Source organism: Ochotona curzoniae, unplaced genomic scaffold, assembly GCF_017591425.1.
Source record: "Ochotona curzoniae isolate NIBS_2020 unplaced genomic scaffold, NIBS_Ocur_1.0 scaffold_3835, whole genome shotgun sequence".
Classification (NCBI taxonomy): Eukaryota; Metazoa; Chordata; class Mammalia; order Lagomorpha; family Ochotonidae; genus Ochotona; species Ochotona curzoniae.
This window is the reverse complement of record NW_024467114.1, coordinates 15460421-15478513: the sequence shown is the minus strand read 5'-3', so window position 1 is coordinate 15478513 and position 18093 is coordinate 15460421. Positions and strand designations below refer to the sequence as shown.

General features: G+C 43.6%; 1 protein-coding gene across 2 annotated transcripts in view; it reads left to right on the top strand.

The window, feature by feature from the left end:
• HECW1 (HECT, C2 and WW domain containing E3 ubiquitin protein ligase 1) overlaps positions 1-18093 on the top strand; it is a 273623-nt gene that overhangs the window by 194506 nt on the left and 61024 nt on the right. For both annotated transcript variants that reach the window (XM_040964952.1, XM_040964953.1), the window contains 5 exons: positions 193-343; positions 6186-6316; positions 8034-8155; positions 9966-10151; positions 17439-17573. In XM_040964952.1, the coding sequence (XP_040820886.1) occupies positions 193-343; positions 6186-6316; positions 8034-8155; positions 9966-10151; positions 17439-17573 (725 nt within the window). The remainder of the gene's footprint in view (positions 1-192; positions 344-6185; positions 6317-8033; positions 8156-9965; positions 10152-17438; positions 17574-18093) is intronic.

Below are 18093 nucleotides of genomic sequence, written 5' to 3'. Positions count from 1 at the left end.
TTTTTTCTGGAATGTCTGAGTCCATCCCCCCCCAGAAACCTTGCTAGGTGAAAACGGTGATGTCCCGCCTCCGCAGCAAACCAATGGTGAGTTCTACTTGTAGAGGGCCCAGAAGTGGTGTCTGCTTCTCAGGGGTCCGTTGTTTGTCCTTGATTTGTCTTCTTGCCTTTTTTTTCCCCCATTAAACATTAGATTGGGAAGCTCGAATTGACAGCCACGGGCGGGTCTTTTATGTGGACCACGTGAACCGCACGACCACCTGGCAGCGTCCGACAGCAGCCGCCACTCCGGATGGGATGCGGCGATCAGGATCCATCCAGCAGATGGAGCAACTCAACAGGCGGTTGGTGATCAGTATGCAGTGAGCTCCTAAAAGCCACAGTGACAGGAAAGGAGCTGACAGAGTTCACTGTCATCATAGAAACCCGTTCAGGTCTAGAATTAGGAGCAGGAGAACAGGTCTAGTGAGCAGGTGTCACTTCCAGATTAGAAATGCTCTGATCTTGATCATGGCCCAGGCTTGTTAAACAGAGGTTCCCAGCCAGAAACCAATGCACCATCCCACCCCCTCCTCCTCCCAAGTATTGCCAAGGATCTCGGTGTCTCATGAACCTTCCAGGAATGTTATGCAAAAATATTCACAGAAACACTGGTCCTTCTCCATCAGAAGATTCTCAAATTGATAGAATTCAAACAGTGAAGAATATTCCCAGAGAGTGTTGAAGGCTAAAAAAAAAGCTGTTTTGTAAATCACTGTGTAGATTTCTACCCTGATTGTCATAATCGCTATATGTATATTCATAGTAATACTTTAGAATATATTTTTATTTATTCATTTTGTATATTTGAAAGGCAAACACACACACCTAGAGAGAGAAAGATTATTCCCCATTTGCTGGTTTCATAACCAAGTGCCCACAAACAAGCCAGTACCTGGCTACAGCCAGGATCCAGGCACTAAATCCAGGTCTCCCGCACAGGTGGCAGGAATCCAATTACTTTGCATCATCACTTGCTGCCTCCTGAGGCAACCAATCACCTCTCACTACAAATGTAGAGGACTCAGCAAGCTCCTTTGTAGAGTCCCTGCTGCAGTTCCTAGGCTCAAGTTTGACGCCTAACCTGTCTTGCCAGAACAGGTAGGATGACATTGTTCAGTACACTGATAGAGGAGAGTCCCAGCAGTCTAAATCTACAAGAGGTACTTCTTGAACACTAAACAAAGCAGGGCAACTAATCTGAAACAGAAGAAAACGCCTTGCCCTAAATCATAAAGGTCTGGAAACATCCAGGGGTTCATGTTATGTCACCTAAAAGTCCCTGTGGAAGCAGCTCCCCCACCCCCAAGAAGTTTCACAGACATTCCTGTGCCATCCAGGGGAGCTGAGCATGCTGGGTGACACACCCAGGCTTTGCTGAGTGCAAAGATGTATTTGCAGCATCCATCTGGGTAGACAGAAAAGGAATTTAGCAACCTGAGAACATGCTTACTTCTTGTGAAAAAGCCTACCTTGGAAATACCAGTTAACCTCAACTAAGTATCTAGGCTTATCACTCCTTCTCATAACCTATGGCTTCTGAGTATGTGAAATTTTCGGTAATTAAGTATGCTAACGGCAGCCACAGAGCTTAACTGCAAATCTCTCATCCATCTCACAGGTGATCACACATACAGGTTTTGTTTTTGCTCTTGTTGTTTTTGTTTGTTTGATAACTTACGCTCACCAGGAGAAATTTAAAGTCACCACTATCCTATAGGAAAATGAAAATATCTCCTGGTATTGTAAGAAGGAGTCCTGAGTCCCTGCTAAGTGGGGGTGAAGGTCCACCGTGTTCTTGCAGGACGTGTGCAGGGTGCACACTGGCCACATGGAGGCTGGCATGGTCAGCTGAATAGGTGACCCTGTTCAGGCCTTTCTGGCTCCGTTGTGGGGGCATCCTTCACTCTGCCTGCTGCCTGGAACATGTCTCCTCAGCCTGTGGCTTGGCTTGAGTGCTTTGCACACTCTGATTCTCTCCCAGAATTCTCCCCGGGGAACCTGTGACATCATCCCCTGCAGTGACATCATCATCCTGAGTGTGCAGCCGCATGTGAGGGTCTCCCTTCTCTGACTTTATTCTTCCTGGTAGCAACATCCACCCTGACATCTGTATAGTGGCAGAAGTTTAACAGGAATCAGCATCAGATTGCTGTAAGTGAATGCCTCGTCTTTGAGTATATCCAGAATTAGCTCTACTTTCACTGGTAGTGACTGAGCAAGCAGAAAATATTAATATGTATCTTATTCTAAATAGCCCTTCAGTTTCATTTTTAGCTATTTATGAGAAATTATTAGAATACTAAAGGAAATTGGCATTTTAAATGCAAAAATATGGCATACAGTTCTTCTACCCAAATAATTTACCTTTCTAAAAGCAATACATTCACGTTCAACTCCCATAAGCATGCACAATTCTCACATAACAATAATATGTGAGGGGGTTTCAAGAAAAAGTTGGTAGAAAATGAAATTCAATGATAAGTTTATTTTGGTGTCAAAAATCCATGCGTATGAGGGCTCGCCGAAAAATTCATGGAGCTACATATTAAGGAAAAGTCATGTGTGAATTTAAAAAGCTTTTGTAGCAAAACACACATTTTAATTGCACTTTCTATGAACTTTTGGAAGTAATCTTGTATGATTCTACAGTGACTTTTTTTTTTTTACTTGCTATATTACAAGCATTTTCATACTGCTGCATTATCCTCTGATTAACCTTCAGTGCTTATATAGTATTCCATTAATGGCTATAATTCAGTTAGCTTTATTTCTCATCTTGTTGAATGCTTTGCTTAATGCCTTTAACACTGTTTTGATGAGGCTGGCAATGGTCTGTTAAATACTAAGAGTGTCTTTATAACAGCGCTTCCTTAGGACTCTTCGCCCAAATGAGCAAGTCAGGGGAGACAGATGGCACTTTAGATCACTGCCTATTTTCAGAGGGTCCATGGTAGCTTCACGTGCATCTTACCTTTTGTTTATGTCTGCTGATTCAGCAAATGCTTCTGGCATCTTGCCAGTGCTCATATTCTACTTCTTACAGAAAGAGTTCAAGTTTTTACATAAACTTTTCTTGGATAATTGTAGCTCCACTCATGTGAGCTCTCTGTCCTTGAGCTCTCTTGTTGTTCCTTGGTTGGGTGGTTGGATGGTTGGTTTGGAAAATGTTTCATTCTTATTTGGCTTTACAAGTATTAGAATATTTTACCCATTTCTATGAGCTCTTTATATGCTGTGAGTGTTTAACCTTTTGCTACAAGAATAGTAGAGAGGACATTGATGGAAAACTCTTCTAACAGAAGAGAGGCAGCTTTCTGACTTTCTTCCAAGCCTCTGAGGTTGCAGTCCTGAGAGATTGGTCCACAAGTCACCATGTGCCCAGCCTCCCCAAGTACGCCTGCAGCTTAGGGGTCAGCTCTAATCCCTGGGGGTGAGGCTGTTGAGCCAGAAGGCATGAGATAGCCAACATCCAACCGAGGACAAAGGAAGCAAGCTGTGGCATTGCTGACATTGTCATCCGTATATAAGATCTTATCGCTCCCGATCATTCTTTGCTGTGGCCACTGAGCTTCCAGAAGGGAAGGAGCAGCTACAGTTTAACATTTGTCCAATCATGGTTCCAGCTGTTTATTGCTGTCACAAACGACCCCAAACACACTGGCATTAAGTAGCAACAAGCGCCAACATTATTTCTTACAATGCTGGCTTAACTGAGCCTAGCTAGGCAGTTCTTTCTCAGCTGGAGGTGACTGGGACTAGAGGCTCATATATCCAGAGGTTGTTGCTGTCTTTGGTTATGAATGTTGGCCAGAACACCTGTCCAGGAATCTCCCAGGTGGATGCATGCCCTCAGAATGTGGCCCTGGGGCTCCATCATAGTCTGCCACAGAAAGCATAGTAGCCAAGGTAAACCTGAGATCTTCCCAGAAGAGGGAATGTAGGTTTTGCTTCTTGAAAGGGAGTTAGTAACAGTTGGAAAGAGCATGTGTGATTAAAGATGTTGTGAACCTGCTTTGGGAAAACACAGTCTACTCCATTTCATTGAAGAATCGTCTCAGCAGAGGCTTCTGGAATTTTCAACAGCAACAACCCCCACCCCACCAAACACACACTCCTGGTCAGGATGCCACCCCCCAGGCAGCTTCCAAGGGACCCACAGCACCCTCCAGCAAGCTGAACTACTGAGTGCCAGCAGAAAGGCCATACAGGGCCAATTCTACACACCCTCCCTCCCACAGACCTAAAATTAAAATATATCCCTGCCTCTAGCTTCATGTTCACTCTGCACCTTACTCCTCCCCTTCTTGATTGTAATAGATTTTCATTGGAGATGCCTCACAGCAACTACTTTAGCTAAAGGAACCTCCTGAGAGAAAATTAAACTAAAGGAGAGCTTAGACTAGTACTTTCAGCATCTCTGTATCCACATCGTCTCTTTCACCTGAGCTCTTTTCAGTGCTGAAATCCCTATCTGCCTGGTTTAAGTGGAAACTGTGAACTTGGCCTTCATGTTGTCCCTCTGCCCCAGTCCTGATACAGGCATACACCCATTGCTGGTGAGTCTCCTTGTAGACTTACTACCAATACTAGAATTATTTTTTTTTCTTGAAATGTCCCCTTATGCAGTTTCTTTTGTGTCTTGGCAAAAGGGAAATGGAACCTCAGGGATGCTGCCTGCTAGAGGCTGAGAGATCTTAGGCAAAAGGGAGGCCATTTGAGAAAGGGTTTGGGACGCTACTTGGAGGCAGGAAAGCAGATCTGAAGGAACTAGACGGCTGGACCCTTGCCCCTGGGGGAACATGAAATTGACAGAACAGCTTTCAAGAGCAATGAGGCTTAGGAAAATTTTTATTTACTTGAAAGGCAGAGCCACAAAGTTAAAGACAAAAGGAGACCTTCAATCAGCCGGTTCACTTTCTAAATACTCCCAGATGGGAGCCAGGAGCTGGAAACTCTGTCCTGGGAACTCCCATGTCCTGGTCACCCCAGTACCTGAGCCAGCATCTGCTAACTCCCAGGTTGCACATGAGCAGGAAGTTGGATCAGAAGTGCAGGTGGGGCTCCATCCCAGGCATTCTGATATGGGATGCAGAATGATCATTCTAAGTTCACATGCACCTGTCCCTTGCTTTTCTTGTTTAGCAGCAAAGCAATGATTTTCAAAGTTGATTCCTCAAGCAGTGGCATCACATCCCTTAACTACTCAGATACAGATATTCAGGCCCTGCCCCAGATTTATTGCATGAGAAAGTTGGCTGGGGCCCAGCATGTGTTATTTAACAGGTTCTATAGGTAAACTGAATGTAGGTTCAATTGCTGGCCCCCAGATAACAGCATCCCAATCCTGTGGGGCTTCATCCTGCCCCTGTCTGCAGGAGTCTCCTCCCCATGCTGAGTGCCCATGCATCCAATCACCCCACCAAACTTCTCAGAGCTCCCCAAGGGCACCCTGCTTTTGCACAGTTTTTGTTCCTGAAAATGCCCTTTCCAGACCAACTCTCCAGCAAGCTTATAGACTAACTGCAAAACTCAGATATCTTGGAGGTCTTACTTGTCTGTGTCCTCACACTTATCTGAAAGTCCAGTGCAGAGCCCACACGTATCAGAAAGGCCAGCAAATCTCCAAATTGGAAAGAAAAAACAAAAGGACCTTCAAATAAGCAGGAAACATTATTTGTCTACAGCATGCTATCAGGTGTAACATTTCTATTACCTTTGCCACCCATACGAATTATCCATCAAATAAAAATAAATGGATAGCATTATTATTTCATTTTGTAACCTTAGTACAAAAATGTAGAGGTAATTAAAAATCTAAGTTGTAATATATTAATTGACTTCCAACATTGTCTTAGACATAGCTTGATTTTACGTAACAGGGCTCAGCTAGTTTGCAAGATTGGTTATTCTTTGTGTTGATTTTTTAAAAGTCACCATACTTGAAATTTATCATATTTCACCCAACAAGGTGAAATCAAATCATCTAGGGTCTTCTGATTATTTTGTCAACTTATGGAAATTTGAGACTTTCTTTTTACCTTCAAAACAACGTTTTAAAGATTTCTCCAATTACCTGATTCAAAGCATCAGCCCCCAGCATATAAGCAAACATTAACTCATTCCTTTCTGTTTTTTGATGCAAAGGTATCAAAATATTCAGCGAACCATTGCAACAGAGAGGCCTGAAGAAGATTCTGGCAGCCAAAGCTGTGAACAAGTGCCAGCAGGAGGTGGAGGGAGTGATTCAGAGGCCGAATCATGCCAGTCCAGCCTAGGTATTGGAGAAGGGGTCCCCAGGCTCCTGGGGTTGCATCCAGTGGCTGTGTGAAAGTATATGTGTCCCTATGCTACTTTGTGGGATAGCCAGACACCCTGGCATAAAGGCAGTAAAGGAACAAAGGACCAGGGTAGTGGAGACAGACACGTGCCGTGGGATTGCCCACAACAGAGAGCAAGAGTTGAGATTTAGAGGCTTAGAGGAAACAGCAGGGTCTCAGTGAGGAGACAGCTGCCGCCCCTGCCTGGGGACCTGTACACACAGAAGCATATGAATTCTGGGGATGAGGTGGAGCTTGCTATGGTATTTGTTCATCAAGTCACAGTCTTCCGTGGCTTAATCATTTGTTGCAAAATAATTGATTTGCTGATGTCTTAGATTTTCCACTCATAAACGAGTCACACAGTGCAATCCCAAAGTCCATTTCAAATGAGCCATGTGACAACAGTAGGTTTGCATATAGTAAGAAAGCCAGTTCTGCCCAGGGAGGAGCCTGGGGTTGTGCACGCCATCCAATGGCATCTTATCGACCTGCAGTAGATGTCCACCTGGACCTGGGTTTCTTTGCTTGATTCTACCCGAGTAGATCTCAGTCAAGGTTGAGTCAAAAGTCCTGAGTGGTGTCCCTCTTATACCTATAATGGTGTAATATTATCATAGTAACACCCCAATAATCAGTTTTCTTCTTAGAGTCAGTTAAACCAAAGCAGATTATTTGCTGAAAGACGACTCAGGGAATTGTAGGCCAGCAGACTTTGTCACTGTTTTCGCACCAGGTCTCAGCTCTTTGTGACAATGCAAAAAGTAGACAATTTCAAGGGATTTCTTTTCAAATCCACACAAAAGTTCCAACAGCGATTCTGATTGCCTCTCTTTCTTTCATTTTGCCAGATATACTAACTAAGCTAACTAACCAGTTGAGATTTTTCTATCATTACTTCCTTTGGCAACATGAAAGAAAGGAAAAGAAAAAGTATTTGAGTTTGGAATGGGTTCAGTTGGCGTTGACTGTCTAACAAACCATTGCAAAGTTTAGTGACTTAAGCAGTCATTCATTTGTCCTTCCAAGTCTGTAGCTTGGGTATCTGAACTGAGCTTCAGAGCGGCTCCTCAGGATGTGGGCTACCACACTGTCTTTACTTAGCTGTTGGGTTGGCTGTGGGCTCCCAGGTTTGAGATGGCCCCAGCCCAGCTGGCTTGTCCCTGCTCCCCACACTTGTCCTAGCAGGTGGTGGCAATGGCAGGGATATAGGAGAGACAGTGGAGACACACAGGCCTCATGAAGCCCTGACTCAAAACTGACACCTTATCTTTCCCACCACTTCCTACTGGTCCCATCCAGGTACCAGACCAGCCCTGATTCCATGAGGGAAAGAGCTTCACAGTCCCAAAGCAAACAGGGAAGAACTGTTTTTCCCAACCAGTGGCCTCATTGAAACCGTCTGCCACAGCCACAGTTAGCAGCCTGTCAAGGAACAAGGAAAAAGTCATCGAGACAGAAACAAGATGATGTGAGAGGTTGCAGGAGTAGCTGATGTCATACAGGAGCACCATTAGAAAATGACGATTCTCCATAAAGGGATCTGCCACCTGCTGGCATCACTGTTAGGGTGGCAGGCTGCCACGTGGGTGGAGGCCTGGGTACTGTGCTATGGAGGGAGAAGTGCTGGGTTTGCTCTCTCCCATGGCCTCTGGCTTCTGCTTCACCCTTGCAGATCTCAGGAGAGAAGGCTCGCTTTCTCCGGTGAACTCACAAAAAATCACCTTGCTGCTCCAGTCCCCAGCGGTCAAGTTCATCACCAACCCTGAGTTCTTCACCGTGCTGCATGCCAATTATGTGAGTGCTCCAAGGGCAGAGGCCAAGACCCAAACACAACTGTGTGAAATCATTTGATAGAGCGTAGGAGGGCTGAATGTTTCCCCAGGCGAGACATACAAGAAGACAACCTGTACTTCTGTCTGTGAGTTTTCCCAAAAGCACAAAAGCTGGATCTGGAAAAGCCTCTCTGGGCTTTTATTAGGTTCCAACCTGTGACTATCAGTTGAAGAGATTTGGAAAACAAACACACGTTTTTATTGTTCCAGTTTTCAAAAAGAGCAAGATGGAGAAGTTGCCAAATTCCCTTCAGCTGCAAACATTTCATGAAATTGTTTTTCCTAAAAAATGTTAAGGTTGATTTCTTCTAGATAAATCAATGCATTTCTTTCTGTTGGTATTTCCAATATAGTAAGTTAAAATTGACGTGATTTTTACATAGAACATTTTGCATCATTTTGTGGGGGGAAGTACGTTTTCGGGTAAGGCAGCACTGTGTTGATTCTTTCAGTCCATAAACATCGTCTGCAGGTTGGGCTCAGATCTGGTTTCTAGAATCACAAAGACACATCAGGTGGCAACGAGACAGTAAGCACTCCTGGTCTCAGGGAGTGGGACAGAGTGTGAAAGGAACAAGTAATGAGACAGGACAAAGTGTCCTAGGAGTGCCAGGAACTGCCAGACACCAGGTGTGTGTGGTGGTGGGGAGGGAGAAGGGTGAGGATATGACACAGCTGAGTGTGAGAGCTGTCAGAGAGGCAGAGGAATCAGGGAGTCGGAAGCCCAGCACCCAGCAGTGTCCTGGATGGGAGCACAGAGCTTCTACCTGAGGCAGCAGGTTGCCCTGGGATCTGGCATGAGGCAGGGGTGAGGCTGCAGCACCAGGTGCTCCTGTGCAGTCTCTTACAGCGTTTTTCTCTGGCTAAGGCTAGGCTCCGGTCAGGAGCAGCGAGCAGCGCCAGCTGCTTCCCAGTCAGTGCGTAGTGTGCTGGCTCCTCTGTACTCAAGCACCTCCAGAAAGACTGGGCAGTTTCTGCTTTGGACACGCACAAGCAGGTGTACAAGTTTGAATGAATGAGGGGGTTGTAGTTGAGGGAGGAGTAAGAAACCTGCTATTATTGAGAAGTCTGCAGGAGGGAGCCCAAAGCTGCAGCAGGCAAAGCATCCTTAGCACTGTACTTAGCCCGAGGCACAAGTGTGTCCTGGGCTGATGGAAGCCACCAGGCCGACTGTTTCTGGTCACACACTGTTCTCTCCTTTGAACACACAGACACACACCCAGCCCAATGTCCATAAAAGTGTCATTCAGCACTTTAAGAAGCTTTTAAGCTTAATCTCTTCTTACCCTCCTCCCATCTTGTCCACACATATAAGCTTTTACATAGGCGTTGTACGATTAATAGAGCTCTAAATTCTCTCCTGAAATCCTTAATGATCCTCGGTGTGAGACAGGTGAGAGTGTCGAAGGTCCATTCCTGCATAAGATGAGCCAGCCAGGCAGGAGCCAAAGGAGCTGTGCTCAGAGAGGTCGAAGGAAGCATGAGGGAGGCACGAGCGAACCCAGTGCAGGCGCAGGCAGGGAGGAGAGCTTGAGATTCAGGGAGTGGCAGCTGTGTCCAAGGCTGCTAAGAAGGCACACAGGATGAGGATGGCAGATATATGCTTGTGTGTTTATTTCTCAGCAAAAAAAAAAAAAAACATCCTGCTTTGGGGCCTTCATCTCAAGTTCTTATTAAACGCACTAAGTCTTGTTGAGCTGCTCAAATTGCAAGAGGCCTGAGTTTCTTCTAATGTGCCGCTCTCCACCCCAACCCCCCCACACCTGTCTCAGAGTGCCTACCGCGCCTTCACCAGTAGCACCTGCTTAAAGCACATGATTCTCAAAGTCCGCCGGGATGCCCGCAACTTCGAACGCTACCAGCACAATCGGGACTTGGTGAATTTCATCAACATGTTCGCAGACACTCGACTGGAACTGCCCCGAGGCTGGGAGATCAAGACAGACCAGCAAGGAAAGGTCCGTGTAGCCTGTGTGTGTGTGTGTGTGTGTGTGTGTGGAGAGGAGGAATATTGCAGAAGGAAGGTCTGTGGGCCTTGGAGATGAGTTTTTGTTGGCCTTCCACATTCAAGTCTCGCAGCCTGGGCATTGTGCTGGGATTTGCATTACCAGTTGTTGAGCAGTATTCCTACTCTCTTCTGGATGGCAATGGTAGCCTTCATTCACCTGGTTGTGACAACACAGCATATCCTCTGGGAGGCAAGAATCACACCCAGTTGAAACTGATATCTTCATCTTTGAAAATTTAGGTTTGGAACTTGAAGCCAGATTTCCTCTGCAAATGCTAGTCCTTAAGTATAGATGATTGGTTAAGGAGGTGGTGCTGTTAGTCCACTTCTTGCCTAATACTCCTTCAGTTCTCCTTTAAACAGCTTGACAGGGGTGGGGGTTCTGGAGCCCCCTAGCCTGTGTTGTGACCAAACCAGTCCTTCAAGGTCAAGCTTGAAATGCCCAACTGAGTCCACCAACGTGAGAATGGTTTTTCCTAAGCATTGGTTTATGGCAGTGTGTTTGTAGGAAAGGCTAGACCATTCACTAAGGAATTGTCCTTGGGTGGTTTGTTGTGAACTTCCCTGAAGGGAACCCCTCCCATGTGAGGGTAATAAGATCCAGCAAGGCTGTCTGACTGCAGGAGCCCTGCAAAGCCAACGAGCCAGGGAGGCATTGTGGTCGCCAGCAGGCTATGGATCCGTCTTCCATGAATGCCTCAGTGTGCCTGAGAGTGCGTGCTGTGGGCACTGCGCAGGGCAAGAATGAGCTCACTAACGTGGAGCCAGCCCCCTGCAATTGGGGTTGAACTGCCAGGAGAGCCTTGTGTAATAGAAAAGCCATCCTGGGCAGAACCCGCTCCCTGGGACTCACTTGTGTTCTTCTCTCTACCAAAAGGGTAGTGATGTGTGGAGGGTCTGCAGATACAGTTTTGTGTGAGAAATAAACCAGAACCAGAACAAAATGTAAAGGAGCTAGGAGGTACCTACCTGCTCTCATAGTCTTCAATAGCATCTGCACCCCTGTGGGAGACCCAGAGGAAACTCCTGACTTCAGATTGGCTCAGCTCCGGCCATTGAGGCCACTTGGAGGATCTTTCTCATGTCTCTCCTTCTCTCTGTAAATCTGCTTTTCCAATAAAAATAATAAATAGATCTTACAAACATAAAAAATAAATAGAAATGATCACAATACATTAATTGGCCATAGAAGAACAATGGAGGATGGTAGGTAAAATAGGATTAGAGCGGTTCATTGATAAGGACTGGTCCATCCCATACAAAACCAATAACTCAGAGCAAGTCATATCACTTCCCCTCTAAAAACCTCAGTTTGATTATCCTAGGATAGCAATAATAATGCTGGCTTCGGCCTTGTGATTTCTTAAGCCCATGTAAGGAATAAATCAAGGTGGTAATTGTGATGATGTCAACACAGATGCGCAGTACCTGCTGTTCATCCTCTTAATGCCCAGATAGATGTTCAAAATACACTAAGAGCACAGCAGCACAAGAAAGAAACTAAAAAGCTTATTTTCTTGCCAAGGCCCCCAAAGGTGGGAATCTATGGAGAAAGCATCTGGGGGCTGTCCTCCAGGCTGGACCCCTAGCCAAGAGAGAATGCTCTGCACAGGAGACAGGGAGTCGGGAGCACAGGAGTCAGGAGAGAGAGAAATGGTGTGATGGTAACCCACCATGCCGACGCCATCCTCACAGCTGCATGCAGGAGGTTCCAGAATACCAAAGTCATCCACATGCTCCTCACCCTGACAAGTCTGATCCCTGTTTTATCTACACATTCAGTGCACACCTTCACTTTCACTGCCTGCAGTGGCAGAGAAGCAAGGATGGCATGGCTGCTGCATCTGTTCCAGTGCACTGGCCTTCCCCCCAGGGGTACAGAGACAGCACTCAGAGCTATATCACATGGAACACTGGGACATAGAGCCAACTGGTACCTGGCCCAGCATCTGGAGGTCTGAGAAAGGAGATGACTTTGCAAGAAAGGGCCTCAGGGTTCCACAGCTGTTTCAGGTCTGAGCTGAAGGAGACAGTCCTCCAGCTGTAGCTCCAGCTCAGAGCCTGACACAGCCTCTACTGAGGAATAAATAGACTGTTAAAGGAAGGGCAAGTCTACCTGTTTCCCAGAAACTAGACTTCACTTCAGAAAATGAAAAGACACATTTAGAGGTCTCTGTTCCTCATTCCCCAAATGGTGTAGGAGCGCCTGTCACCTGTCAAGCAAGAGGATAAGACCACAAACAGAAAAAGAGCTGAAATGAAGTAGACCTGATGAAGTGGACTGGAAATCATCGTTTTAACATTGCAGGGAAAAGCAGAGGTCACAGTGTCACAGTAAAATAGCAAAACTGACACTGTGGAAAATCAATCCAAATAGAGAATTTGGACATGTGAAACAGTCCACAAAGCATAAAGATAGGAGAGGGAGAAAGAAGCCACAAAGAAATAAGCAGAAAGACAAAGAGAGAATGAGGGCAAGAGAAAGGTCTGTGAGACCTACCCTAGCTATTCGATAGAATACCCTAACCTTCCCTGGGTCCTCCAGCGACGTATCCCACCATGCACCCTACACATCAAGTTCACTTTGTATTATCTGTTTTTTTTTTTCCTAGCAGGATTTTAAACTTCTTGAAAGGTGAAATGTTTGTTTTGTTCATGGATGAATCCCCAAGGTTGAGAACAGTGTCTGGCACATAGTTGCCACTCAGTAAATCTCTGTTGAATAAAGGACTTACAGAAATTGCTGAAGAAGGGGCCAGAAATAGATACAACAATCATAATTAAGTATTAAATGCTAATATACATCAAAATAAGTATTAATTCAATATTAAATATAAGTTTTGCTGATCCAAAAGTATTCAGGTTGGAAGATTAATTAGACTTATTGTTAGAATAATATATTATTGAAATATCTCTAAATATTTTTTAAATCTTATCAATATGTAGTCATGATAAAAAAGTCACATACAACTGAATAAAAATTAGACAAGCTTCAAATTTTCCACCCATAACCCAAGGTATAAAAATCCATAGAGCAGCAAGTACAGGATATGATGAGGAAATTGTTCAAATTCCTGTAAGTAGATACCTTGCCATTCATGAGTAAAGACATTAGAAAAGGCCCTCGTGCGCAACAACACAGCTTTCCCCACTGCTTATTTATCCTGACTGATCCATCCTGATCCAAAGCCCGTCTAGAAAGATCACTGCGGAATGAATCAACGTGCCCGAAGTGGGGATAGCAGAGAGTAAACAAAAGTGGCAAGTATTTGAATCAATCAAATATAGATACATAAATATAACTTCTGTTATAAGTTTTAACTTCTGTTAAAAGTTTTAAAATCCCAGCTATGGCACAATAAAAGAAGGACAATAAAACCAGAATGGTTACGTGATGACAGTATGGGTCAATATCTATCCTCAGGTTGTACTGTAACAATGAGCGAATGAGAAGAGGGAGGCAAGCCAGGAGGGCTGTGCCGAGCTCCTGGTCAGCGGCACGTGGAGCCCAGTCAGGTCATTGGAAAAACAAAGGCTAAATATAGTTATTCCACACACTTCAGAGACAAGTGTTTATACCATTTAAGACAAGACTGCTCTCTCCTAAATTCCTACAAAAGATAAAATCAAACAAGATAGAGTCTAACAAAACATGAAACTATCCACAAAGAAAATGGAAATAATAAAAACAAGATAACAGAAATAAAGCCAAGCATAACAGTTATGCCAATAGCTGAAATAGGATCAACTTTCCTATGAAATGGAAAACACTTCAAATCTGGTAGCAAACAGACCCAGTTTATAAAAAGACATTCCAAATAAATGACTCAGAAATTTTAAAAGCCAAAGAATACATATTCATAGAATGTGGAAGCAATGATAACAGAAAAATCAGTGGCAATGTATTAACATCATACAAAGGAAAATTCATAATTGTTAAGTGAGGCCAAAGGAATAATATATAAAATCATAATTAATATAAATATATAATTCAAATAAATGTAATTTTATACTGATGAGAAAAATATCATTAAATGCAAGAAAAAGATAAGTAGGAAATATAGCCATAGTTGAAAACATTTTTATATCCAGTCAGCTTAATTGATGACATATGCAAAACAATCAGGGTTTTAATTTGTGTTAACGATATTCTTTTGTTAAACATAGAACATGTAAGAATGAAAAATGTTAGAAACATATAATGATCAGCTCCAAAGAGTGAAATTCTAGTAAGTGATGCAGTGTGGATGATGCCTGCTGTAAGAACTTATTCCAATATCCCACACTGGACCCTGCAAATAACTAACACCTGCGACATTGTAGTAAGGGAAAAAAGGCAGACAGAAAAGAATCATCATCATGTGATTTCGCTTGTGTGAAGTACACAGACTGGTCAAACTCTATATACAGAAGAGTTGTTACCAGTAGTGTTTATTTTAAGAAGATGAAGTAATACAACTGTAACAATGAAGTATTTGCCAACAATTATTCAAAACGGTGACCTTGAAGACTTTGAGATTTGGAGTACAGTATGGATTTAGATATAAGTATTAGTTATTGAAAGTCCAGACGAGCAATATCTAATAGTACATGGGACACAGGAAGTCTATACTCAAAGGTTTAGTGATGGAACTTTTAGTTTCAAGCAAGAAAAATATTGTTTCAGAATTAAAAACAGCAGTAAAACCCAACAGCAATTAAGGCGGAAATTTATTTCAACATTTATTTGAAAAATAGGAAGTCAAAAATTGGAAAAGAATAATTAGAAATAATTAGAAGAAATAATGGGAGAGTTATATTGAGATATAATCTAAGAAAAATGATAAAATCAAGAAATGAGAAATGAGATGATCGAAACAAGGGAATTAAAAATGTACATGGTTATAAAAGTGTTAGATTGAGGTTAGCTTTTAATCACTAGAAATACCTGGCGCAACTGACTTTATAAAGAAAGCTTACTTTGGTTCACAGTTTTGGAAATTCCCAGCCTGAGATTGGGTCAGGCCCATCGGTCTGGGTTCTGGTGATGGTGTCCTGGCCAGCAGAGTCCTGATGTGGCACAAGGTGTCAAGTGGCCAGAGAGAGAGCAGGCATATGAAGGTCTGTCCACACAGTCCCTTATCAGATCTCCAGGATTTCAACATGGGAGCTCCACCCTAACAACCCAGTGACCTCTCATAGGCCCAACTTCCAAACACCAACCTTGGATTCAATTTGCATCCTTCAAGTACTATTGACATTGAATGTTGGGGGTTAAACCACTGACTTGAGTTCATGGGCCCAGTTGTGATCATGTTATAGAAGAAATGAGTAATATTTTAGAAATACTGCATATCTATGCTTTTTTTCTTTTTTAAAAAAATGACTTGAGACATTTAAAAACTTGGGTAGGTTTGTAGTCATTAACACATCCATGAAGTACTTACCCAGTCCAAGATATCCCAGTGATCTACCCCCAGGCTCAGGAAAAGCTGGGAATGCCACAAAGCATTTCATGAACCAATTGTAACTTTTCTAATGCAGACAAAAATGGTGAAAAACTCTAGGACATTCATACATGCAATGACAAAGTCTCCTTTAATATTTATTAATTTAATCCATGTTTGTGTGTTTACAGTTTCACGCCAAGAAAAATTGGGAAATTGAGCATTTTGGATTTTCTCAGCATTATTCATATTCTTTACTCACATTCTTTACACCACCAGGATTACTTTTCTGAGTTATCTAGCAGTTTGGGGGACATGTCATTTTTAGCTCCAGTCTGACACTCACCCTATTGTGAGTCTGAGTGGGGTCTATCTCAAGAAATGTCCCTGCAAGCCACGCGTTACTCCCCGTGCTGTTAGGAGGATGGTTTGCTCTTGTCCCTGGGAGGCATATTTTTGATTCCCATAACGGAGCCACTTCCTGCATGACTATTTTTGAGGCTCTCTAAAAAAATGTTTACAATAACATCTGATACTGCAAATTATAAACTCAAACTTCCCAGGAAAATGTCTAAATATGTTTCTTGTTTCTTTGGCTACTTCTGTTTGGTGACATCTGAAAACATCTAGCATCAATTGAGGTCATGTCAGGATAGTATGTCTTCATCAAATGTTACCTTTTGTACCAAAGAGAGCCTGAAGGGCAGGTCCATGATGCAGAAGTTTTACAAGAGAAAAGTAATAGTTTTGTCTTTTATGAAGAGGTAGTTTCAAATTTAATGACCAACTTTTGCCACGTATTGGGGCATATGCATACTGACAAATCAGAGATGTATGGAGTAGTGTTTAGTGAAATGTTATTTTAAGACAGTTAAAAAAGCCGCATGCTAGGGACCAGCACAATGGCATAGCATGCTAATCCCCCCACCACAGTGCCAGCGTGTCATATGCATGCTGGGTCGTGTCCCAGCTGTTCCACGTCTGATGCAGCTCCCTGCTAATGAAGTGGACGGCCCAAGTTCTTGGGCCCCTGCACCCACTTTGGAGACCAGGAAGAACCTCCTGGCTCTGGATCAGCTAAGCTCTGGCTGTTATGGCCATTTGGGAAGTGAGTCAGCAGATGGAAGACTTTCTCTCTTGTTAGCTCTAAACAAAAATAAATCCTCAAAAACAGATAAAAAGCCAAGTGCTCAACACTGAAGGGTGCTGAAATTATTATTCATCTATCAAACTTGAATACCCTCTACCTTTTAAAAATATGTGTTGAATGAATCTTTATATAATAATAGATCATATGGAAAATTATAATAAAACTTTAGAACCTGGTGTGGAGAGATACATTTTTGTATATGTGCCTAGGGAAACAAAAGACTTGAAAACATCAGCATATTTTAATGATTACCCTTCGGCTTAGGCATCTTTCTATATTTTTATCCTTTCAGAGTTATTTTTTCCCAGAAAAAAAAATGTTCATTCTGCAGTCAAAAGAGTATCATAACAGTGAATGAAATGCTGCATGAATTATTATTTTCATCACCAAAGGCTCTGCCATCTTTACTTTGTATGTTGAGTGGTGTGTTATAATCACTATGAACACACAAGGTCAGGTGTTTATCAGTGATTGATACTGCTTTATGCAGCAAGCAGGTCACAGTTCTTCAGTCCCTGTCTAGCTTGAAGAGTTTTGAATATGTTTTAACAGGTGCTGGGGGGATTGGACAGCAATAAGGATTTTATTATTGACACCATTTTGGCCCCCACTCTCATGCAGTGTTGTGTTATTTCTCCCCGCCCCCATGGTCTGTCTACAGTCTTTTTTTGTGGACCACAATAGTCGAGCAACCACGTTCATCGACCCCCGAATCCCTCTCCAGAACGGTCGCCTTCCCAATCATCTGACTCACCGACAGCATCTCCAAAGACTCCGGAGCTACAGTGCTGGAGAGGTATGCTCCCCACACCCCACATTCCAACCCCCTACCCTAGAGCTCACAGGGCCACTCCACCTCCTAGAGGTAGAGACAGAGACCTACTTGTTAAGTGTCTATACTGTACACATATTGCCCTGTCAGTCGGTACATGATGACACTGAGTCACCCCCAGCCACCCTACGCTGCTGTCTGCTTGCCTTCTTTCTGCACTTTTGTCCAGTGTAACCGTCACTACTAACAACTGTAAAGCAGACTAAGATGCGGTTGGAGCTGTCAAGTCCCGGGAAAGACTTGAGTCAAACAGACGACATGGGTTAAAAGCTGGGGAAATCAACCGGGCTGCTTGAATACCTTATTCCTGTGTTACTGTGCGGTCTCCCCGGCTTTGTATCTTCTTGCACTACCTACCCATGATTGCTTTCTGCCAAATCATGCCAAGTTGTCCCTCCTTTTGGAGCCTCTCCTTCTTGCCGAACATTGTGTCCAATCCCTTTTCCTGTTCTCCCTTTCCAAGCCCAATCTCAAAATGTAGCTC